This window comes from Elgaria multicarinata, chromosome 4 (genome assembly GCF_023053635.1).
Source record: "Elgaria multicarinata webbii isolate HBS135686 ecotype San Diego chromosome 4, rElgMul1.1.pri, whole genome shotgun sequence".
Taxonomy (NCBI): Eukaryota; Metazoa; Chordata; class Lepidosauria; order Squamata; family Anguidae; genus Elgaria; species Elgaria multicarinata.
This window is the reverse complement of record NC_086174.1, coordinates 62,071,247-62,096,689: the sequence shown is the minus strand read 5'-3', so window position 1 is coordinate 62,096,689 and position 25,443 is coordinate 62,071,247. Positions and strand designations below refer to the sequence as shown.

General features: G+C 43.0%; 1 protein-coding gene across 1 annotated transcript; it reads right to left on the bottom strand.

Annotated features, from left to right (window-relative positions):
• Positions 1-14,722: 14,722 nt before the first annotated feature.
• On the bottom strand, positions 14,723-25,211 carry PSMB1 (proteasome 20S subunit beta 1). The gene is made up of 6 exons (XM_063124411.1): positions 25,037-25,211; positions 22,981-23,088; positions 19,994-20,075; positions 18,572-18,701; positions 16,777-16,883; positions 14,723-15,012 (listed from the first exon to the last, which is right to left on the bottom strand). Exons 1-6 carry the CDS (start codon positions 25,141-25,143, stop codon positions 14,827-14,829), a joined length of 720 nt encoding a protein of 239 aa, XP_062980481.1. The 5' UTR covers positions 25,144-25,211; the 3' UTR covers positions 14,723-14,826.
• Positions 25,212-25,443: the final 232 nt, after the last annotated feature.

Below are 25,443 nucleotides of genomic sequence, written 5' to 3'. Positions count from 1 at the left end.
AGAGTCATTCCATTAGTGCCGATGACAGTGGGAAGTAGGTTCTGAACTATGCGCAAGAGGAGAATCCAACTAAAGTTACGTTTGTGCAAGTGCAGTTGTGCAAGCGGTTGTGCATTATGTGTGTGCAACCTGCTGCAACTGTTGGTGCAGTGAGTTGTGTATTCCATTTGCATAACCCATTGTGCAACCAGTTATGCAGTCATCAACCGCTTGCTTAATGGAAAGATTCAGAGGCGCTCTCCTAGAACTATTTGAGTTTGCAGAACGACACCATTGGATACTACCCAATATGTCCATTGAACTGCTCTGCACAGGATACTGTGGTAAGGAATAATAATCACATATAGACTACAAAACAAGAACAACAATTGGGGGTAAATACTGGGAAATGGTTATACAAATACACCCATTTCATTCCAAGTGATTGTGCCCAATTCTGAGTTCTTTTGTTTTTACTCATTCTTTTTGATGTCGTAGTTGACTTTCATTTATCAGTTCAGTTTATGATATGGGGAGCTTTCTTATTTTTTAAGTACAAACTTACCACAAAGCAATCGTACGTGGCTACATAGGGCAGCACTTTGTGGGGGAAACAGCATTTTGCCACCTCACCAGGGCTGGATAGGTGTGTGGATGATGACAAGACTGTTATGAATTCCTTGGACATCCTAGAAGAGACAGTGATTTGGCTGACATGTAATGCTAATGCATGGTTTATTTAAGCTGTAGTTTGTTGACTTACCCAGAGTATCTGGCAGATGATCAAACAAACTGTGGTTTGTTTTTCTCAATCCCTAGGTTGTTTATTTCCCTCCTCCTTTGCTCTCTCCCTCCCTGTATCCCAAATGCCTTTGTGGCACTATAGTACTGGCATGTATATATATACTTATATATATACATATATATACTCCAGCTCCAGCTGAGAGCCCCCTCCCTCCTGCTACCAACTGTCTCTGCAGAGGCCACCAGTGAGGGAGGAAGCAGCAGCCAGGCACCTCTCCACCGTGCCTGGGTCCAGCTCCAGCTGAGAGCCCCCTCCCTCCTGCTGTCAACTGTCTCTGCAGAGGCCACCAGTGAGGGAGGAAGCAGCAGCCAGGCACCTCTCCACCGTGCCTGGGTCCAGCTCCAGCTGAGAGCCCCCTCCCTCCTGCTGTCACCTGTAACTGCTGAACTTTGCAACTAAGATTGTAGTGCCTGAATTTGCTTTCCTTTCCCCCCTCCTCCTCCCTCCCAATCCCCTTTCCTTTTGTGTCATGTCTTTTAGATTGTAAGCCTGTGGGCAGGGACTGTCAAGAAATACTTTTGTAAGCCGCCATGAGAGCCTTTTTTGGCTGAATGGTGGCATAAAAATCCTTAAATAAATAAATAAAAAAATGTAGAGTGGCTGGGATTTTTTTGTCCACTCTTGCCCACTACCTCTATAGCTTGGCAAAACAACTCATGAACAACCCATAGTTCTGGGTTCACACAGGGCCAGGCTAACACTCCTTTAATCACACATAGTTGAGCTATGTGTGGTTGTCTCCTCTACTCTCCTGAAAGTTCTCATGGTCCCAATTTGGATCAGGACTGTAGTGCTTCAGGAGAGGAGGGTTTAAGCTTCCACCAGCCCACCACATTTTCATCCCAAAATTCCCTCCGTCTTGCAGGGCAGTTAAGAAGGGGGGGGGAGTATCCATTGAAATCAATGAAGACTTTTGACCTTTTTTAAATTCCTGTGTGGGTGGGTGCAATTTCAAGACAAAAATGTGAGGAGGAAGCTTAAACCCTCCTTTCCTGAAGTGCCATGGTCCCAATCCGAATTGGGGCTGTGCACACTTGCAGGAGTGTAGGGGAGACAACCAGGTATAGCTCAGCAATGTGTGATTAAAGGAACACTTAGTTTGACCCATTTAGACCTAGTCCACATGTCATAGCCAATTCCAGGGCTGTTTAACCCAGGGATTGGCAGGATGCGCAAGTGGGAGCACACTGCCTCCCTTCTGCTCATCACTTCCGCTTTCAATTAACAACCCAGTAATATCTGGGTTGCTTTGTGATGTGTGAACCCAGAGATTCTGCGTTGTTTAGCCATAAACAACCTAGAGTAAACCAAAAGACAAACAACCCATGGTTAACAAATGCTGGGTTGTTTGATCGAGAAACCACATCACAATGACAGTCCATGGTTTAAACAACCAAAGTTTTCAACTCAACAACAAACCATTGCTTCTCTTTCTGGGATGTTCATGGTTAACAAACCATGTTATGTTAGCATGGCTAAATTCACATAATATGAAAACAAAGAATTTAACAATTCATACCGTGGGTGAGCATTACGTGTGAACCCATCCAGTGTATTAAAAGCCTTCAGGTAGTGCTTTTTTCTGAAATTCCCAGCTGTTTCTTTCTCTAAAATATTTTTTCCTGAATTAATATTCACATTTTGGTTGGTACAAAAAATGAGGTGAGGGGCAGAGTGAGTTAACCCTTTTGACCCGGAGTGAAGTCAAATTGTTTCCAAAAAACTATCTTTCCAATCCCATCCAGCAACTTGTGTCGGAAGACAATCTCATTTTAATGTTGCACTTTAATGCCAAACAGGTGTCATCGTGAGGATTTTAATGGGAAGGGCAATGCTCTGCCAAAGATCCTTTTAAAAATACATTCCCACCTAATTCTGGTGAAGTCAAAGAGCCTCTGAGGACGCCGTGGAGGGAGAGGCATGGGACCCCTTTCTGTCTAGAGCAGCTGTTAAAACTGTCAAAGCCGTCTCTGTGTCCATTTGGCTGAAGCAGTAAATGTAGCCCTAACGAGATGGAGAGCCTGCTCTGCAGCTAGCAAATAAACACCTTCAGCGCTGACATGTTTGTTGCCACATCTGCTTAAGGGATGGGATTAACTATCTGCTTAATGTCACACTTCATTATACTGCAGTTAAAAGATACCTCCGGCAAAACTCGGGAGAGCGAGGGGGGGAACTGCTGCCGGGGTCCGAGATTGGTGAGAAGGGCAGGGGCGGCTTCCCTGAAATCTAAGAGGAACAGAAATACCCCATGCATGAAAGGTATGGTAATAGCTTTTGTGGTTGCCATGTGAGTGATATCAAGTTACACCGAACCCCTCAGAATGGAAAGGCAGCTTATTCTCAGAGATGATAGAGATAGAGATCAAAAGTGGCCAGGATCCAAAGGACTGGGAACGGAAGGGGGTGTGGGTGTGTGCTGTGTGCGCATTCCATGTGACTTTTAAAGCCCTTTGTGGTCATGGTAAAGGGTACTTTAGAGTACTGTCTTCAGATGATGAGTCTGCACATCATGACGCTATGAATGGAAAGGCCATTGCCCTGCCAAAATGTGGGCCTCCAACCTGAGATGCCCCTGACACTGTCCACAAGGTGCCATAAGACTGTTTTTTCGTTTTCTCTGTGACAGACTAACACGGCTACTTCTCTGGAACCTGCCAATGGTGGCGGTGGTGATGATGGCGATGAAGAGAAAGAGTGAGGGAGAGTAGGAGAGAGAAAGAGAATAAAGACAGGGGTGGGGAGAAGATAAATCCTCCATGGACTCACTGCAATTTCAGAGGATATTGTGATGGCCACCAATTTGGATGTCTTTAAAGGGGGATTAGACAAATTCATGCAGGATATCAATAGCTACTAGTTGGCTATATGTTACTGCCAGTATCAGAGGCAGCATGCTTATGTACACCAGTTGATGAGGAACACGGGCAGGATGGTGCTATTGCACTCATGTCCTGCTTGTGGGCTTCCCATAGGCAGCTGGTTGGCCACAGAAAGCTGGACTGGCTAGGTCTTTGGTCTGATCCAGCAGGGTTCTTCTTATGATACCGAACCCTAAAACAAACCCTATTCTCAGTTCACGTTGGAACTATGGGTCTCATCAGTGCCTTGCATGAACTGAGCGTGTTCCCCTATAATGCATACAAAACTCCAATGCAGCTTTAAGGGAGGGATTCTGTTTCAGTAGTAAGAACACATGTTGTGCATGTAGGAAGTTCCAAGTTCACTCACTGGCATCTCCAGTTAAAAGGATCAGGTAGCAAGTGGTGGGTAATAGTAGAACCTGGAGTCATCCCATGAAACTGATTGGTGGGAGATTCAGCATAGTCAAACTATGGAGTACGCTACTACAAGATGTAGTCATGGCCACCAATTGAGTGGCTTTAAAAGGGGATTGCCTGGAAAAGAAGGCAATCAATGGCCACGAGCCCTGATGACTTTATGCTACTTCTCATATCAGAGACAGTATAGGTGAGAAGATGCTCTTGCACTCATGTCCTATTTTGGGAGTTCCCTGTGAGCAGTTGGTTGGCCACTATGTGAACAGAATGCTGGGCTAGATGGACCCTTGGTCTGATCCAGCAGGGCTCTTCTTATGTCCTTATGGGAAGAATCCCTGCCTGACACCTTGGAGAGCCTCTCCCCATCAGGATAGGCAAAACTGGGCTAGATGGAAAGAGAGTCTGACCTGGCATAAAGAGAGTTTCCTACTTTGTGCCTGGCAAGAGAAGATCAGGCACAGGTGGACCAGCTGTCTTTTAGGTAAGCAATGTAATGCTCCCGGCCTTCTGGTCAGGGAATCCCAGCATTTCATGGGACATCATTGCTGACAAATTTCCCTGCTGTGCCCACAACAAAATATTCCCATACTTATTTGGTGTCTCTTATCCCTTGAGAACAAGACAGCCACAACTAATTGTAATTAGTGACTTCAGAATAATTATCTTGGGCTGGCTTTCAAATGAATTGCCCACTTCATATCTTGATAAGCTTTTGAAAAAAAACAAGGTTCCACAAACATAAGAGCAAGTGTAAAGATACTTTTAAAAAGGGGGCAGACGGGTGGAAAGAGCATGCTCGTACAGCTGAAGCCCAAAGTCATCTCTAGAGACGATGTACCTAGGAGTCAGAACCAAATTAGTTCCTTTGGACCTGGTGATGGAGAAAACGAAAAGCTGGTTCACTAATTCACATATATCGCTAATTCACTTGGTTTCTCAATACTTGATTATGTGCAGATGAATGTGTGAATAGACATCATAGAAAAGCTTCATGACTGATGTGATACAAAACCTCTGTCTGTAGTGTTGCAATAGCTTCAATGCAGGAATGCGCCACCAGACTAGGAGCAAACAAAGCAGAGATTCCCTTAGTGGCCACTTGTACACATTGCAACTGGTGTTTTCTGCTCTCTCGCTCTCTCAGACTTTGCTCCATTGCATAATGGAGAGTTTACCACAGGTAGTGGTGTGTGTGTGTGTGTGTGTATATATATATATATAAGGCGCACACATATATATCTACATATGCACAAACATATGTGTGAGAGAGTTTATTAGCTTTCAAATAAATTTGTTTATTATCTTTCAGTTATATAAAAATATTATTATTATTATTATTATTTATTTATTTATTTATTTATTTATTTATTTATATAGCACCATCAATGTACATGGTGCTGTACAGAGTAAAACAGTAAATAGCAAGACCCTGCCGCATAGGCTTACATTCTAATAAAATCATAATGAAACAATAAGGAGGGGAAGAGAATGCAAACAGGCACAGGGTAGGGTAAGCAGGCACAGGGTAGGGTAAAACTAACAGTATAAAGTCTGCACAACATCAAGTTTTAAAAGCTTTAGGAAAAAGAAAAGTTTTTAGCTGAGCTTTAAAAGCTGTGGTTGAACTTGTAGTTCTCAAATATTAAAAAACAGCAGCAAATCGATGGATCATTGATTAATCAAAAACCCTGTGTGAATAGGGCCTAAGCTACCAATGGCTACTAGTCCTAATAGCTATGTGCTACGTCCAATAGCAGAGGCAGTAAGCCTATGTACACCAGTAGCTGGGGAACATGGGCAGGAGGGTGCCGTTGCACTCCTATCCTGTTCGTCGGTTCCTGGTCATTAGCTGGTTGGCCACTGTGGATTAGATGGATCCAGCATGGTCTGATTCAGCACAGCTCTTCTGATGTTCCTATGCTTGTCAGGAGGAGCAAAAAGGGGCAAATGTGATGCACAGGAGCAGCCAATAAGAGGAGAGGCTAGTACTATTTCTGATGGAGGGGGAGGGGAAGGGGGAGGAACTGAAAGCTTGAATTTGGCTTTGCAGATGTCATGTAGGGCTAGACTCAGGTCCTGGCATCCTTGGGTAACTGCCAGTGCACCAGGGCCCTGGCAAATGTCTGCCTTGCCTATTTGGGTGCTTCAACATAACGTTCAGGCCTTGTGCTCTGAGCAGCCCTGGGCAGCTGGGGTTAACTGCCATTTTCATTTCCCACAAAGACCCCCTACATAGGGCAGGGGGGGAGATGAACCCCATTCTGAGAGGTTGAACTCCCCCTCCTAAAACTTAGTTACTTACAGTAAGAACCTTAAGCTAGTCTAGGCTGGTATTCTGAGGGTTTTGTCCTGCCCCTTTTCCCTTCAGCTCCACCTATCAGTGGAATGTCCTCACCCCCCAGAGCTTCTCCAAATTGAATTCGGCCCTTGGGCTGAAAGGGGTTCAAACACCCCTGTGGGAAATGTTCCATTATGTGATGGAGCCAAGTCATGTGGTAAACTGCAAGGGGAGAAAAACAACTCATGGATTATTTTTTAAATTTTTTTTGAAGTGGCATCTCTGCGACAAAGGAAATATGTCACTCAGTTTGCCATGAAAAACCCTGAAGAGCTAAAAGTGAGATTAAGGCTCAGTGAGTTCACACGTTCTGGTTAAACGTGTTGCTTTGTTCTATTAAGTAGACCAAATTAGATATTATCTCTGTGGCACTCTGTCCCTGGCACTGTCCAGCTCTGCACACTGCCCCAGAGAAACCCTCCATCCAAATATTTTTTGTTAGCTGCCCTGGGTTCTGTGGAGAAGGGTGGGATAGAAATCAAACAAATCAATAAATAAATGTCAGTGAGGGGGGATGCTTTAAATGTCTCCCCATGACAGCTGTCTCCACTTGCATGGTGCAACTGGCCATGCAGAATGGAAGACTATTTTGCTCTCCACTGCAAACTGCTTCTTCACCCCCAAAGGTTCCTGGAGGTGTTGGAGAAAGTCTTCCAAAGCACAGGATGGTGGACTTCTGCTTCATGTAAATGGCTATCTTCTTTTCTTTATTGCTACATGGGGATAGCTATCACGGGAAGCCATTTAAAGTGGGGTCTGCATAGCAGCCATTTTGTGTAGGGTTGTTATGTTTAGGAAATAGGAAGCTGCCTTCTCCTGAGTCAGACCCTTGGTCCATCTGGCCCAGTCTTGTTGACACTGATTGGCAGCGGTCCTCCAGGGTTTCAGGCAGGATTCTTTCCCAAGGATGGAGGGGCTGTGATTATGAAAATGGGATATGAGGCTGAAATGAGGTGGTCTTGGTTAGGGTGACCATATGGAAAAGAGGACAAGGCTCTTGCATTTTTAACAGTTGTATAGAAAAGGGAATTTCATCAGGTGTCATTTGTATGCGTGCAGCACCTGGTGAAATCCCCTCCATCACAACAGTTAAAGCTGCAGGAGCTGTACTAGAGTAACCAGATACAAAAGAGGGCACATGCTGAAATTCCCTTTTCAATACAACTGTTAAAGATACAGGAGCCCTGTCCTCCTTTTCATATGGTCACCCTATCTTAGTGTTTACATAGAACGGGTTGACTGCTTAACTTTAGGTCATTTGAATGCTATTAGCTCTGTTTGACAACCATAATAACCTAGGATTGTTTGAAGAGGGACATTACCTGGTGATGGAGCAAGTTCTTTTTAAGGTATATTTCAGTTCCCATTAGTGACTGCCAGGCAAAGAGCCTTCTCTGCAGAGGCCCCCATCTCTGGAATGCCTTTCCCAGGGAGATCCACATTCTCTGTGTATGTTTAGACTTCAGGTTAAGACCCCTCTCTTCTAGCAGGTATTTAATTTCTCTTCTGGTGCTCTGTTGATTAATATGGCTCTTTAATAGTGTTAATGTTTGAATATTTAATATATTGATATTTCCATTGTTGTATTTATAATTTTGTATGTTGTTTTATTGTTGTTTGGTTTTTTGTTTTATACAAACATTAAATAATGTTTTATTTTTATTTTATGGGGGAAATGTACTTTTTTAGTTTTAAAACATTTAAAAGCATGTACATAAAAGTGAACAGAGCAGATGAGGTTTTTGCATGCAGTTGGATGCTAGATGTGGGGTGGGGTGGGGGTCCAATCTGCCCTGCCCTTAGTTGAGGCCAGAAAAGAATTGTTCTGGCTTCCACAAATTGACCCCCAAGGGATGTTGGTTAAAGTGGCTGATGGCAGCCATTCCCCCTTCCCGTTCCAGCAGTGGTGCATGTGTTGCTCGCCAGCACCACCACATTGTGGCATGGCTAAAGTACAACCCTTTGCTCAGCCAGTGGTGCCTGCAGCTTTGGTTTAGTTAAGTGAGAAGGAATGGCTCCACCTTCTGGCCTATCGAAATCCTATCAGCTGAACACCAAAACCGCACTGGGGTTTACAAAGGGCTCCATCCCCAAGCTCAACCACAAAACCCTGAGGTGAGTCGAACAACAAAAAAGTGTGAACTAATACATTAATTGTCCTGGATTACTTTCAGATTGGATTCAAAGTGGCCAGTACTGCTAACCGCACCCTCCCCACTGCCTTGGGCACATACTTCATAGGCGTTCAAAGGAGGATAAATAGGAGCATCCGCATTCCCCTTCTGCCCGTGAAGAGCAGGGCTATTGGAAGTGCCAACAGAAGCTGTGGTTGGGCCGATAGGCTCTTTATGGGGTTTACATTTTTACTCAGTACTGTAATAATGACCTGAGGCCTCCTTCTGAGCATTTTGGCAGTGGAATGCTGGAGCTTAATATAAAGCCATAAGATCACATTTTAAAGCCGTACATTCTATGTTGAATCCTGGTTATGTTCTAGTTGTTATAGCCAACATTTTAAAACGACGACAATGGAGTAGTTATAGTTATCGAATACAAGGGGATAGTATCCAAGGCTCCTGGGGGCACTAGAAGAAAGGAACACTAGTGCAACGTGTTAGTGGTGGTGGGCGGCCAGCACTGGATATTGCACTAGGTATTCAATAAAGTAAAACGGCCGAGTCTAGATTTACTCACACATAGAGTAGATGCATTGAAGTCAATGGGATTTAAGTCAGTCATGGCTAATTTGAACACCATTAATTTTGGTGGGTCTACTCTAAGTACTCTTAAGGATGAGTAAGCCTGATTGTGGACATCTCATTGTCCACCATCAGGACTTAGCTAAACGCCATATTTTTCAATGGAATTTCAACATGCTAAGCTACAACCTGAATTGCACACTGGATTTTAAAAATGTGCTCAAAGAGTCTACCTAGGATTGGGAACCTTGGGGGCTGGTGTTAGATGAACAAGGAAGAGAATAGCATGATTGCTGTACCATATGGTCTACTTAGGAAGATGATCCATTAACTCAAAATAAACTCATTATCTAATTAAAAGCAGGATTTCTCTGTTCCATAACTGTGATGAGTTTGTCTTGGTGTTTACATAGAATGGGCTGACTACTTAAGTTTAGAGCATTCAGATGCTATTAGCTCTGTTTGACAACCATAACGACCTAGAATTGTTTGAGGAATGATGTTAGCGGATAATGGAGCTTGTTCTATTTAAGGCTTTATGGCAGCAGCAAACTGTTATAGTTTTAATCTTCTTGCGATATATGTGACATATAGAGCTCTATCACACCAGCGTTATACTGTGCAATCACTGCAAATTGCATGCAAAGGACTCCGATGTTTTCTACCTTATAATCTGCTGTTACGGCGAAGTATTCCTATGTGTCCTGTTTTGATTGTGCTTCCCCCCTCCCCAAAATAGTGACGCATTTTGGACCAAGGAAAGTGCGATTCTTTTGTTCTCCAAGTGGCCACTGGGGGCGGGAAGGATGATGATGAGCAGAGTCGCCTAGCCGCCTCCCTTGGCAGCCCCCAAGCGAGTGCTGTGGAGCCTGGAGCAGGTTCAGCCCTCCTGGGGCGCATGCCCGAGCAGGAAGACGAGGAGCAGGGCCGCCTCGGCAGCCCCCAAGCGAGCACTGTGGAGCCTGGTTCAGCCCTCCCAGAGCACGCACTGGAGCAGGGCGGAGGTGGATGTATAATGTTGGTGTGATGGAGCGAACGACAGCTTTCATACTCTATGGGATAATTTGAGGGAAATGGGTAGGTGTGATGAAGCTCATAGACTATTACAATGATGAAACAAAATAAGGCACAATTACTTCATCATTTGCCCAAGTTATTTGGCAAACTGATTGCCTTAGCATGTTTTCATATAAATTGCAGAATGTAAATGTTGGAAGAAAAATGTAGTTCTCACATATATCATAAAAATCACGTATCCTGTCTGTTTGCATTGAAAATCTGTTGGTTTGCATTCACAATGCTTCTGCTGCAAATTCTTGCTGTTTAGGCAATTCTTATTCTTATTTATCACATTTTTCTCCCACCTTTCTTCCAAGAAGCTCAGATAGTTATACATCATTATTTTCCTTCCCACTTTATCCTCAGAACAACCCTGTAAAATGGGTTAAGCTGAGAGATAAACTGACCCAAAGCAAGCAAACTGGCTACATGGGGGAATTGAAACTGGATCTCCCTGGTCCAAGTCCTACTCTAATGCTCTAGCCACTATACCACACTAGCTCAAATGTCTTCCAAGATTCACTTAGCACAGGGGTGATCAACTTGTGGCCCTCCAGATGCTTTGGCCTACAGCACTCACACCTCACCATTGGCTGTGATGGCTAGAGCTGATGGGAGTCATAAGCCAAAATATCTGGTGGGCAAGATGTTGCCCACCCGAGACCTAGCACTTAGCTTCTTAGCATTCTGGGAAAGGCTTAGCCCTCGATGACATCAGAGCAGGTAAGCCAATGACAGCCAAAAGGTACATTAGCCCCTTGACTACTAAAGTCTTCTATCATATCAGCAAATCAGTTACTTCCTTCTAGTCTATTGATTGTGAATGTTCTAGCAGGTTATCAGAAAAGGCCATTTCCACTAATACAATTGCCTCTGGAGAAGATAAGCTAGGTGGAGAGTTTGCTGTATGGTAAAGTTGTCAGGGGATTGCACCAGCATATTGACAGCTCCACTCACATTTACCATGTCGTTAGTCAATCCAGTTCCAACATCTCTGTGGTTGCAGGCTGAACAACAATCTGTTTACAGCGTGAAGCAATCACGTACTTACTCTGCCAACTGCTGAAACTATAGGACTTTTAACAATTAATAGGAACTGCTGAAACTATAGGACTTTTAACAAATAATTCTTTGCAAGCTTTAACTTCCCAGGCCCCCTTTCTTTAGACATTTCTACTGATCAATCCAGCATAGCCTAGTCCAGTCACATTACCCACCTTGCTCCAGTATTTCTAGATTTCATCCCTCCACAGATGCAGCGTTACAACTTGCCTTTAGAAATGCAGACCTGGAGCAGACAGGTATATTTCTCAGTTAAGGAGGAACATGAGCTGGGATGGCTTCCTTGGCAGCCTGGGTTTTATAGGCAGCGTAATGTGCAGTAAAGGATGTCACAAGTGTGCGCTGTTTATTTTTTATGCTCAACTTGCACCCTTCTTGTGATCCTTGATTTTGGCATGTTGGCACCTCAGGACTACTGTTTTAAACTGAAATAGCTAGGCTTCATACAGAGCTGAAGACAGAACCTCCCCAACTGAAGTTCAAATCTTCCCTATGATTAATGAAACTGGAGATTTAACTTCCACTTAATATTGAAGTCTATAGATTGTATGCTATGAAGTTAAATTCCAAATAATAGTAGCATGACTGAGCTATGCAGGGTTTCCAGCATCTGCCCATGTTCCCTCTATGGGCACAACCGCCAATGTAAATTACCTTGCACTAGCATAAACTACCACTAGTGACGCACCAATAGTGTTAGGCGGTTGCCATTTTTCCCGAGGAAACCTGGCACAGTGGCTAATACTATTGGCATTGCGCAAGAGGTAGTTTCTGCTCATGCAACATAATTTACATTAGCAGTTGCACCCTTTGCAGGTAGCTACTGAATAAAGTCATCATATCTGGCCTAAAATGAATGTTATCTCATATGAAATTATATGTAAACCAACAATCTTGCTTAGGGTGATGTTAGGAGCAATACCATTTCTAGACTAGTATTTCATAGAATCATAGAATAACAGAGTTGGAAGGGACCTACAAGGCCATCAAGTCCAACGCCCTGCTCAATGCAGGAATCCACCTTAAAGCATCCCTGAATTTCTTCTACCTCATGAGCTATTTGTTCTCTCCAAACAGCTGCCCATAATAAAGGTCTTCTGTTTCTTAACTACAGATATTTAAACGGGATTGGAAAGGCTTTTTCACTGCAAAGGAACAATACCGCCACCTGGTGGACAACAATACCACAGCTTTGGTAAACTCGGTTTGCAAAGTATTGTCATTAACCAGAGTCCTTGAGTACAGATAATTTATATTAAAAAATACCTGCAAAGGATATATCTAGAGGATATGGGTAGCCTACTGCTTTCTCGTTGAAAATCTACAGTCTTTTTTTTTTTATCAAACGACTTCAGGCACATCACTGTACAATACCACTCATGTTACTAATTTACTGACACTGGTCCTGAGAAATGGGTATATTTTAAGTATTCCAGACAAGCAAGTTAAATAAAGATTAAGCAACTGCACAATCATTTTATCGTAGCTTGCTACGATCAGCTAAAGTTGCATGGCAGAAAAAAACCCTGTGCCTCTCTTCGCAAACTTGCCACTCACTAACACTCCACCAATAGCCAAATAGCACTTTGGAGGGACTGTCAATCATTCACCCCTCCCCAGTGTTTCAAGACTATGCAAATCTGTTTGTACACTTTTGCTTGCCCAGTAAGTGTAGCCTTGCCTTGACAACATCCTTGTATGTTTGTTTTAGCTGTCACTGGAGGAAGTACAGTGGTGACTAAAATTGTGGACACTTTTTGAAATTTTCACGTATTGCAACTTTGCATGCTTATAGAAAAGGTTCTGTTTCACAAAATTCAAATGTTTATATATCAATTGAAAGAGAATTTAATGCTGAATTCTATACGAAAACAGAATGCAAATAGCTGCAGTACAAAAAAAGTTATGCTTACTTTAGTCTAAAAACAAACACAGGTGTGATTGAGTGAAGAAGCAAATTGGAATTGCAAACCCTACTGGCCAATCACAGTCCTTGTTCTGGGGACCAATCACATGGCAGTAGCTGCAATACAACATGTTTCAAGTTGGGGAAGGTCAGTTTTGCTGTTTGTTCTGTAACTGAAGCACAATTGGAGATAGTTGAATATTTGAAGTATTTCTCAAATTAAAAGTGTATGTACGTACATCATATAGCAATGGCACCAAAGAAAACAGTTGATTGGACACCCAGGAAAAGAAGGATTGTATTATGTGAATTAGCACTTAAAAATTCACCAAATGAGGTTGGAAGTAGGCTAATTTGCACTCAGTTGTGAAGGACCAGGGGAGAAATAATAGTAAGAGAAAGGAGGGACCCAGTAGCACAATTCAGAAGCACTGAAAATGGGAAAAGAGAAGGCAAATGGTGTAAGTGCACCAAAAGTGCAGGGGACACACAATAGCTTCCCCTTGGCAATGTAATCCGGTCACTTTTAAGTGAATTGGCACTTCAGTGTCCTCCACCTTTTCTAGTCTAGAAATTGGAGTTATTAACCCATTCTCTTTTTAGTGGCTCCTTTCTTGAACAGAGTTTGTAAAAGTGGGCTTCACTGACCTGTGCCATTCCAGATTGTAAGCCTATGCGGCAGGGTCTTGCTATTTACTGTTTTACTCTGTACAGCACCATGTACATTGATGGTGCTATATAAATAAATAATAATAATAATAAAGTATTGCAGCATGTTGCCGGGGTTGCTGTAGGAAGCACTTTCTTGTTGCACTAAGGGAGGTGCAGCAGTAGTATTGGATATTGGCTATAGACTCTGGGCCAAACTAGCTAAAACATCAAGTGTGCCTTTGTATTTAACCTAGCCATTTAAAAAAAATGCAAATAGCATCAGTTGAAGTCATTTAACTTTTTTATCCTCTGCTGCAAACCTGAGGAAAACCCCTCCTTCTGATGGTGCTACTTGGAATTGGGAGGAAAACCTCATTGGTGCCAAGAATTATTTGTTCTCTCCTTCATACCATTTGCATCTTTACAGGATGCATGAGTTTACAAAAGTGCATTTAGCACGCAATCCTAAACAAGTTTAGACAATGCTGTGAGTTGTAAGACTCTTTTTTGTTTAAACATGCAGAGGATTATGTCATATCTAGTTTGGCCCTCTTATTTATATTTATTTATTAAATTTATATACTGCCCCATAGCTGAAGCTCTCTGGGCGGTTTACAAAAACATGATTAACATGATTCAGGGAAACGGAGGGGACTGAAGTCTAATCAACTCCCCAAGGCCATGGGCATGAATATTTGCTCTAATTTAATAGCTGCCAAGATCTCCATACATAACATTAGTGTCATGACTTGGTGTAGATCCATAGGGGGTATGCCTGGAAAACCCATTGTGCCAGTAAGCACTATTCATGTAGGGCTAGAGATCGTTGACACTAGCACAATGTCATTTACGTTAGCTGTAGCATTGCACTGGATACTGCCCAAAATGTTAAGACAGCAGTGGCTCAAATAGTAGTGCTATATTAATAATGAAACAGACAACTTTGGTTCCTTTTTTTAATACATCAAAAGTTACCATACCACTAGTAAACTTGCATAAAAATTATGGTGAAACACTGAAGATTTTTAACTGAACAGTGCACCAATTTAGTCTCTACGCAAAGGAAAATTTTCTTCCTTAATTCCATCTTTTGTGATAATGCAGATTTTTAGTGCATCCCCAGTGTATACATCTCTTTCTGCAGCAGAAATAAAGACATCCTTTACTAGCTGCAAAGCCTTTTCCAAGGATAAAGCCACTTGTTCCACTTTTTGCATATTCTTGAGGCCAACCTTTAAAAAGAAAGACATTTTAATCAACTTTTAGCTTGTTGATTTCATTTGACAATTTCAACAAAGACTACTGAGACTACTTTTTCATGCTGCACCAAAACACCAAGACTAACAGTTAACTAGTTAGTTTGGGCCCCTCAAAAATCCAAACAATGTACAAAGAAGTCACCATGACATGAAATGGTGTGCTATCACTACATTAATTTGGATGACAGGAGCATGAGAAAGAAAGCACATGCCAAGTTAATATACCGTATTTCTTCGATTCTAAGACACACTTTTTCCCCATATAAACATCTCTAAAAACGGGGTGCATCTTAGAATCACAGGTGCGTTTATTATTTCTTAGAATCAAAGCTTTTTTTCTGTTGGTGGTACTGAAATTAGTGTGCATCTTACAATCGATGGCGTCTTAAAATCGAAGAAATACGGTACTCACTTTGGCTCCCACTGCTGGGTATCAAACTAAATGTTAATCATATGACATAAACTACAATGGTTAATGACAACTGATCATGAGATTATAGCAGTTTCACATGTTCAGGTAAGTCAAGTGATAAACGTACACATCACTTGAATGCAGCTTGCAAACACTTTTGAGGGCACATCAAGTTAAGCTCGCCTTTGGATTAACAAAAATACAGATGGAAAGTAGGGATGGTATGGCTCCTGTTTTCTCTCTTCTCCTACTTAGGAGAGTGTCCTTCACTGCAAGGGCCATTAGTGGCTCCCAATCCCCTCCCGTGTAGCTCTTTGCCTCCCCCTCCTCTCTTTCTCTGTAATAGCTGCTCACTCTCAGCATGAGCCCTCTAGCTTTACTGTGTTTTTGCTTCAGTGATGGTCCCTCTGTTATGATCTGAGCTACTGGAGGAAGCTTCGGGGGTGGAGAGTCAGGAGACCTGATGCTTGCCGACTGTAAGTTGGCTGGGAGGCAGGGGCAGTAGGAGAACACTAGTGCAATTAGCCAATCAGCTGTGGCTTCTGCTTGAAAAAGAGTGAGGATCGCCGATTTAGGTGGCCTTCCAAAGCCTGGGGCCTGCACATCCTTGCTCACCCAGAGAGCAGCATTCTCTGCTGCCCTAGACTCCCTTTAGGAACTCACACACTTTAGTAAGCAAGTCCACAATACCTTGCTGCTCACAATACCTATGTTTATCATCAGTAGGCGAAGAGGAAAGAAGAACCAACTTGTATGAAGCAACCATTGCATGGGCTTCTGTAGCCAATTCTCAATAACCACAGGCAACCTGACAAGTGACCATTTACAAGCCCATTCTCCTGTGTATACTCTGTTTGGAAAGTTAGTTGCTAAAAGTTATTTTTTTACTCTTAATTTTTCTACCAGACCCCCCCCCCCCCACTACTACTGAATGTCAAACACAGAGGCCATCAGTAGCACACAACTTATGAGAGCGGCTTCTCCCTTATAAGCCAAAACCATTGGATGAAGCACTCCTGGAGGTTCCACAGGGACTTGAGGTCCATTTGGAGTCCACTTGGAACTGCAGATTTTAGTCTCCTGACTCCCGCTCTATGGAATTCCCTGCCAGATGATGTGATCACTCTCCATTTTATTGGTATAACTTGTTTTTATATATTTTAATTCTTTGATATCTTGATGCTTTTTTTAAAAAAACAACTTCTCACCACTTGGGAATCTTTTTTCAGCTATAGAGTGGTCTATGACTTTTGTAAATAAAGTAACTAAATAAACTTCAAGCATTTCAGAAGCAACTAAACTAACAGTCATGGCATAACTCTCACCTGGTTGTCCAGCAGAGGCTGCAGCATGGCACTAGCTGATCCACCAGCTTTGAAAGTGTCTCTCTGGTAGGAGCCTACTGGATCAAAGCTGTACACGGCACCCTTCCCTTGAGAAGTGAAAAAAGGCAAGCATTAGGATCACATGCAGCTGCAGAGAAGCTAAGCTCACACAAGTTCTAACAGTAGGATGATTCTCATTTTTCTGAGATTGACTTAAGATACTGGGGGTGGGGGGGAATGAGTGCAAGTGGTCTTTTCATAGCTGAGGTTAAGTAAAATGGTAAACTTGACAATGAAACAAAAATATATTTTCAGAACATTAATACTAAATGGCTGCAACAACTGAAAACATGAACTTGTACGTAAATAGAACATTTATATTACCTAGAAGCATAATCCATACCTTCTGCACTACAGAGCTTGTATCTGCTTAGTAGAGCAGCTACTGGACAGAGCAGTGTTCTTTATAGGATAGAGAATAAATGTCCAGTCTCTTGGATTATGGTCTAAATCAGCATTCCCCAACCTGGCCACCTTCCAGATGTGTTGTGCTACAACCCCCATCACCCCCATGCAGGATAGCCATTGGCCATGCTAACTGGGACTGATGGGGCCTGTAGTATAACAAATCTGGAGGGCACCAGCTTGGGGAAGGCTGGCCTAAGCATTTATAATTTGCACAAAAAAATAGATACTCTGCAATTATGTCAAATTTATCATGCTTGATGGCAAGTGTCAAATAATTTTACCTCTGGCTAGTTCTTTTACATGAGTCTCGATCATGGATTCACTTTTCAGAGATAATGGGCTGGCTCCAAAGGAGGAGCCTTTCTGTTGACTGAAGGGGAGGGAAATCTTTGGTCCAGACTTATGAATGTATGTTAGTTTTAAATCTCTGCCCAATTTTCAGGGATCCTCCCCCCTACCCTAATTCAGTGGGTCCCACAAACCTTGGAAGAGGTATTCCAGGGGACTGGGAGAAGAAGGGGGTATAGGAGCCAACTTCTCCCAGTCCCATTGCACACTTTTCTCTAGATATTTTTTTTTTGGCTCGCACTATGTTTCTAGAGCTGTACAGAACTTCATCCTTAAAGACTTTTTGAGAACAGGGAACTCTTTCCTTTGAGAAACTGAATATAAATATCTGAAGAGCCATTTTCCCAATGATGCTAGGGCTGCAAATTGAACTGCACTTACTAAGCCACAAGGAACACAACAGCTCTTCCTTTAAAGTAAACATACAAAGGATTGCACCTTAAGTTACCTAGTGCAACCCGTACTGCCTGTAGAAGTTCTTACTGCAGCTGCAAAGTCATGTCTTCGATTTTCACCTGGTCCAATACAAAGAGTACCAAGATACTCTTTTTATTGGACCAGGCAAAAATGAAAGACTTGACTTCGAAGTAACAACTTTTATCTCAGGCTGAAACGAATGCTGATATAGGTATGCTAAGGCTCAGTTCAAACTAGGAAACTTTTATAATTTAGATAGCTAATTTCAGAACATAGGAAGCTGTCTGATACTGAATCAGAACATGGGTTCACCTAGCCCAGTACTGTTGACACACACTGGCATTGGCTCTCCAGGGTTCCAGGCAGAGTTCTTTCTTAGTGCTACCTGTAGATGCCAGAGATCGGACTTAGGACTGTCTGCATACAAAGCAAGTGTTCTGCCACTGACCTACAGCCCCTCCCTTGGATGATGTGCTTTCCTTTCAAAACCTAAAGCTATTATCCATCATCTGCAGGAGCCGTTTTCCTCATGTCTCTACAGGGAGTGCACATTGGACTTTACCTTCTTCATCCAATCCACCAATTATGTTGTAAACATAGTAAGGGAAGAAGCGTCGGGAATACAGGATTGTAGAAAGCATGGCTGCAATAGCTCCTGAACTCATAGTCTTGTTATTGGAATGCTTGTACATCTGGAAACGAACAATAGTTGTCATGACAGAAGCAGGGCAGAGGTAGATGCTAAATGTGTCACTGAAGCAAGCCACAGAGCAAGCAAAGCATCAACTGAGAACATGGCACAAGAGGGTCAGCCCTATCGCCAGGCAAAGAAACACAACCTCATTAGGCTGTAGTCATTAAAAGGGCAGGAAAGTAATTTAGGGCGTAATCCTAGGAGATGCACCCTGGGTACTCGTACGGCTCTGAACTTGGGAATATCCTACGCAGAGCGGGAGGCACCTTGCGTCTCCCACTCTGCATTTAAGCTAGATGGATGCTTTCGCCCATCTAGTGGAGGCTTCTGGGAGGGGGAGAGGAGGAGGCTGGGGTTGCCACAGAATTTCTCATACGGCTGCTGCTTCCGTTCCCCCCGCCCCCCAGGAACACCTCCTTTCCCCATCTCAGCACTCCATTTTGCGAGTGCTCTGTTTTGCCAGAGAAGTTCTCTCTGTGCCAGCTACAAGGGGAGGGGAGCGTGGTTTCCCTGCTCTCAGCTTGGAGCCCTGTCTACGAGCTCAAAACGAAATAAAAAATCCTTCCCCCCACCCCCGATGCTGTCTAGGGGGACATAAGATTGCTCCATTTATTAATTAACTTACGAACGAAATTTTTATTGCTAGGGAAGGAGATCAGAAGGGTTTATTTGACCCTTCCTCATCAGGCACAGAAATGTTTTAAGCTGACACTCCACTGCACGTTTTGCATGAAAATCCAGCTCTCATACACAAGTTTACAGGAGCTGTTTATAGCATCCAGTATTAACCCAGTTTTCTAAATTTCACACAAACTACAGTGATTTTTTTTAAAAAAAACCCAGCGTATTTACTTCGTAGGTGACTAGTAAGCTTTAGAAATTATACAGAGGAATGATATTTGGTAATTTGCCAATAGGAACTTCTATAGTTGTATCCAATGTAACACTAGCAGGAAAAGTACAAGAGGTGGTATGGTTCTGCTAGTGGTTGTGTGCTCCACTGGCAGCTGTGCAAGGCAACAGAAAACCATGTGCAAACAGCACATCAATACCTAGTGTAAGTCATAGTGACTTGTGAAAGGTCTTGAGCAACAGCTCGTGCAAATCGAATCAGAGTACTGGATTTGACACTCACGCAAAGATGAAAATGGCATTTCTGTAATTGGTAAAAGCTTTATGCTAACAGAATGACACCATTAGATACAACCTTCAGATTTTAAGCTATTGCTTTTTTTGTTGATCTTTGCTAATGTTTGTCCACCTTCATTTGGAAACATAATAATCATCTACCTTTAATCTTGCTTCAAGGATTTTAGTAAGCGTAAGACAGTCCCCATGAAATCCACTGCACCCAATAACTGTTGTTTCCGTCCTGTACGAATATAATATTGACATGATTTTAAGTAACCTTGACATGACGCATCAATGCATTTTCTTATGTAAAGATTTTTGTTAAAGCACATTCAGTTGTTAGTTGTGAAATGTATCAGCTATAACCATGGCTTTAACCACAGTGGTTAAGCCAGAAAGCCAGGCTGTGTTCAGAAGACACCTTAAACCACAGCTTTAACCACAGTAAATAAAGCAAATAGCCTTATTCACTGTGGTTAAAGCCATGGTTTAAGGTGTCTTCTGAATGGGCCCAGTGTGAGCTTGTACTTGAGCATAGCAGTACACACAGCTCTAGCAATTATATGGAATAAACTGATACATGTGATGACGATGACCACTGGCTTATTTGGCTTTAAAGGGAGATTACACAAATTTATGGACGTTGTGTCTACTGGCAGCTATTAGTTAACAGAGTTAAGTAGAACTTTCATCTTATTGGCAACATGCCACTGAATATTAGTTACTGGGGACAAACAGCACAGAGGGTTATTGCCATCATGTCCTGCTTGAGTGCTTCCTGAGGACATCTTGTCAGACACTCTAGGAAACAAAATGTCGGACTAGATAGACCATTTGCCCAATTCAGCTCTTGAGTTCTTAGTTCCATGGTCCCTGTGTGAACTTCTGGTTCAAAAGATATGTATTCAACCAGATCACAAACAGTACAGTATCGATGGCGGAGAATCCTGCAAACAATTCACACAGATCTCACACAGGAAGGTGTTTGACAAATGTCATCATGCTATATAGCCACCATGCTCCAAACTCCCACAAAGGCCCAATTGAGTGCAGCACCAAAGCAGTTGTTGAGGAAATGAACACCACAGGATATAAGCACCAGGAAGCTAGTTCTGTAAGCTCAAGGGGGCTTGAACTGCATTTCCTCAAACACCAATCACTGAGAGAAATGTCAAATGAAATTTATAATGTGGCATATTGGGCCTCCGGAGGGGGTGTTTTTTATATATATAAGCTGACCAAAGGAAGAAAAGGTTAAAAATTCCACTATGCACAGCAAAGAAACTCTCTAAATTCCAGCCCATTATTAGCAGAAACAAGCGGGGCTGTCAAACACACTGACATTTTCAATCACTTCAACAAATCAGCTCACCACTGCAAACGTGAACATGACAAGCAGCCTGCCGTGTAGGGCCAAACTGAGAAACACCCCCTTCTATGGCCCTTCCTGCTCCAAAACTAGAAAGGCAGGATGGGAAGGGGGATGCCACAGCTTGGAGTGACTCCATACAGTTGGCCCCAAGCGGGCCATTCTCTCTCTAGCCTGTAGTCAAGAAAGGCCAGGAAAGGGAGAGCGGGAGAGAATTCAGTGGCCTTACTTCTGTATAAGTGGGTATAAAATTTCAGCCTAAAGCAGTAAAACTAAGACTGAGATGTTATACCCACTTATCTGGAAATAGTGCTTACTTCTGAGCAGACATGTATAGCACTGTACTGTTATTTGCCAAGCATGCATCCCCAGGAAGAAACCATGATTAAGAAAACTAGAAGGCTACTATCACACATCAAATTAAAGAATGGGAGATGACAATCGATGTACAACAAATCCAGCCTAGCAATGTATTTCCTCTCCCTTAGCAAATTCTGAAGTGATCAAGACGAACCCACTGACAAAGTGAAACATGCTTGATAGTGAAACTAAAAGTGTTTTTAACCACTGCTATCTCTTGCAGTGAGCTGGCAATTTGAAGCATCTACATAGCCACCAAAATCCAGGATCCAAGAGTTACTTTAGCTATACAATCTTTCTGATGTTTAATCAGAAGTAAATCTCTTTAGTGCAGGCGCCCCCAAACTGGTGCCTTCCAGATGTTTTCAACTTTATCTCTCAAAATTCTTCACCATTAGCCATGTTGGCTTGGGCTGGTGGGAGTTAAAACTCAAAACCATCTGGCGGGCACAAGTTTGGGAAGTCTGCTCTAGTGTGTTTAGGATTTCAGCACAGGTGCACCTAAAGGCATGCTCTGTTTTTTGCTTTTATATTTGAACAGCAGACTTCACCCATGATACATTGCCCTTTGCTAGACCTACCTCTTAATCTGTGCAGCAGGAGGGGTGAGCCCGCGGTGCAGCTACCACGGGGTGTCGCTCTAATCTAGACGTCAAGACGCGATGAGCGAAAGGAAAGCCCCGTCGTGTCTGCCATTTTTTTGTATTTAAAGGGCCAGATACACACGAACGCTTGTGTGCTTAGGCAAGTTTTTTTTTTTAAATCGTTCTCCCCGTTCCCCCCTGGCTCTGATCTCCCCAGCTCCGATCTCTCCCCCTGCCTCGACGGGCACCCCCATGCATGGCTTCTCCCAGCTACGCGCAAGTAAGCGGCGTAGCTGGGAAAAGCCACAGAACAGGCTAGACCTTCCGCAGTCCTGGGCTCAGCCCAGGACTGTGGAAATACTGGGCCAAAAGTGGTGCCCGTTACCCTGGGGCCAGGCAGGGTTGACCCCTGCCTGAGCCTGGGATCCCCTGTGCATCATCTGGATGCACAGGGGTGAGCCTGGGTGTCAGCCCGGGCTAAACCCTTGTCTAGCAAAGCCCATTGTCTCGGCTTTTAAAAGCTCTTCCTCCATTTCAAAAGCTGTTTTCCATGAAGTTTGGAGAGGCAGGTGTTTGAGAAACACAACTTCAAAGATCCCTGAGCAGAGAATATTACCATGTCTGAAGCAGACAAAGCACATATTAAATCAAAACAGTTATCAGGGATAAGCAACATTCTTTACTACAGCACTTAAGTTCAGCTAACATTATTCTAGTTAATAGTTTGTGAAAAAGGAGATATACTTCAGTTCATCAGAAATCAAATCTATCTTATACAAACAACTAGAACCAATGTGATATTACAGTTTTATATTCTCTCAACTTAAACTTACAGCTTGTAGCATTTTGGACTGTCCCGGCTATGAACTGCATATTCTTCACTCAGTCGGGTGTCTGAGGCAACGATAGAGAAATCTTCACCAGCAATTGCCAATACAGTCCTTAAAACAGAAGAGAATGGGACAACATTTCTGAATATATTCAGCAGTAGCTAATTTAATTTGGCTCTTGACCCCAAAGAAAAGAAATCCAGCAAACATATATTATAAGTTTTGCTTTGCAGTTTGGATTGTTCCTCTAAATCTCCTGGACTACAACTCCCATAAGCCTCAGCCAGCATGGCCAATGGGACTATGGGTGTTGTGGTCCAAAACATCTAATTGGGACCAGACAGCCTACCCCTACAATGAAGTCACAAGAACTACTCAGAATTGTAGAATGAACATACAAGATTATGGTTTAGGTGCTGCTTTACTTAACTTGGGAATTTTCTTTTAACTTTTTTCTATTCATGTTTAAACATGTAAGTAATCATAAGGCAGGAAACTTTCAAGGAAAAAAGCCCCTTTCCCACACCTACATAGAGTGAGGATTAGAAATAAAAAGTTAAAACACATACATAAATGAATGAGTCAACAGTAGAAATAAGCTGTACTTGCAGTCCACATGCAATACCAGCTCCTAAGTTTCAAGAGGATGGTCACATGCTATTCTCATGCTGTTAAACCAGTATGGGACCAGAAGTGGGGGTCACACAAACTTAGTTAAAGTGACAGCTGAAAGTACTATGAGTACAATCCTCCCAGTTCAGCACACTTCTAAACTATGCCACGATATCAAGTGCTCTTCCTATCTTTTCAAACATATATTAAAGTAGGTAGGGCTGTGCCAAATGAGAACGGAGACAGCACTTTGATACAGAAATATTAAGGTTACCTACTCCCAGCTAAAGGACTCTTCATGAATTCACCAAACATCTGCACAGGCCTTAACAAAAGCAGATTTGTTTTGGCTGACTCTCACTCACTCAGGAAGTTTTTTTTGTTTTTGTTTTTTGCCCTGCTTTTAATCAGCTCTGCCTTTTTAGTCACCTGCTACCATACTTTCTGTATTATCTTTTAAAGACGCCCAATAACCAAAGTGTATACAAATTGCAGTGTACAAACTAAAAACATAAAGTACAGGATAGCAATAGTAGCATGACGATAAAATCAAGGTAAAATCAGCAGTAACACATAATAAAAGCAAAAGTAAATCAACAACAGGAATAAAATAGCGCAAAGATTTAAAAACTTAACTTGGAACTTAAGCAATTCCAAAATGCCAAGGAAAATAGAAATGCTGTCAACTGAAGCCAAAAAGATCATAATGTAGATGCCAGGCAATCCTCTCTGGGGAGGCCACTCCACAGACAGGGTGTCACCACTGAAAAGGTCCTCTCTCTTGTAGCCATCTGGCTTGCCTCATGTGGTGAGGACACCTGGAGAAGGGCATCAGATGATCTTAAAGACCAGGTAGGTGAATATTGGAGGTTACCTTTAGGTAACATGGCCAAAAGCTGTTTAGGACTTTAGAAGTTAAAGCCAACTTTGTATGTTCTGGAAATAGACTAGCAGCCAGTGCAATGGACAAAATACTAGCACCTGATTGTTAATGGGGACTGGCTGATACAATCTTGCAACCTTGTTTTGGAGTTCCAGACCATTTTGAAAGGCAGACCCACACACAAAACACTACAATTATCAAAATGTAATAATCTATTTTAAACTGACCAGTTTTGAAGCTCTGTTTTGCTGCTGTTCCCCCCCCCCCATGAGTTCATGCTCTTGTCTTTTGTTGTTGCATTGACTGCACTTTTTAGAATTGTATTTCTGTATTTTAATTCAAGTTGGGAGCCGCCTTCTATGGCGGAAAGGCAGGATGGAAAGGTATTAAATACACGAATCTTGGGGGAAAGACAGAATGCCCAGTCGGATGCGTGTGTGTGAGGGTGACACAGACAGAAAGAGAAACTGCCATGATTTCGGCGCTAGGAGGAGTAGAAACGCTCAAGAGGAAAAGTGCAGGAAAAGATGCGGCTCGCAGGCAGGCAAGTGGCCAGGTACTTACCCGCCGTTGAAAGTGTAGGGGGAGAAGCGGTGTTGGACGGCAGAGCCCCGTTTAACCTCACGACCAAGCCCCAGCGCAGGATCGACATAACCGGCAGTCGACAGCATCTTAGCTCCAGAAATCCGCCACTTCCCGAACTGCTGCTGTCTCACGGCAAAATGGCGGCGCCGGAACCGGAATTAAGTTCCCATGCCCTCTCTAGCCGGGCGTTTTCCAGGCTAGCCCGGCTTCAAATCTGGGCGTCACAGCGCCCCCAGCAGGTAGGAGGGAAGCTAAAACCCGCCAAGTCCCCATTGGAACCTGTCGGGAAAGTAGAGGAGGACGGGGACCATTCAAACTGTGAATCAGAGCCTTCCAGAAGTTGTTGGACTGCAATTCCCATCAGCCCTTGTTGAGGGGTGATGCAG

Excerpts from the sequence above, each read along its gene's own strand:
- PSMB1 (XM_063124411.1), bottom strand. The coding sequence starts at position 25,143 with ATGCTGTCGACTGCCGGTTATGTCGATCCTGCGCTGGGGCTTGGTCGT. Across the intron at positions 23,089-25,036 it reads CCCTACACTTTCAACGGCGG|GACTGTATTGGCAATTGCTG; the intron begins GTAAGTACCTGG and ends TTCTGTTTTAAG. Across the intron at positions 15,013-16,776 it reads AGCCTCTGCTGGACAACCAG|GTTGGCCTCAAGAATATGCA; the intron begins GTGAGAGTTATG and ends TTCTTTTTAAAG.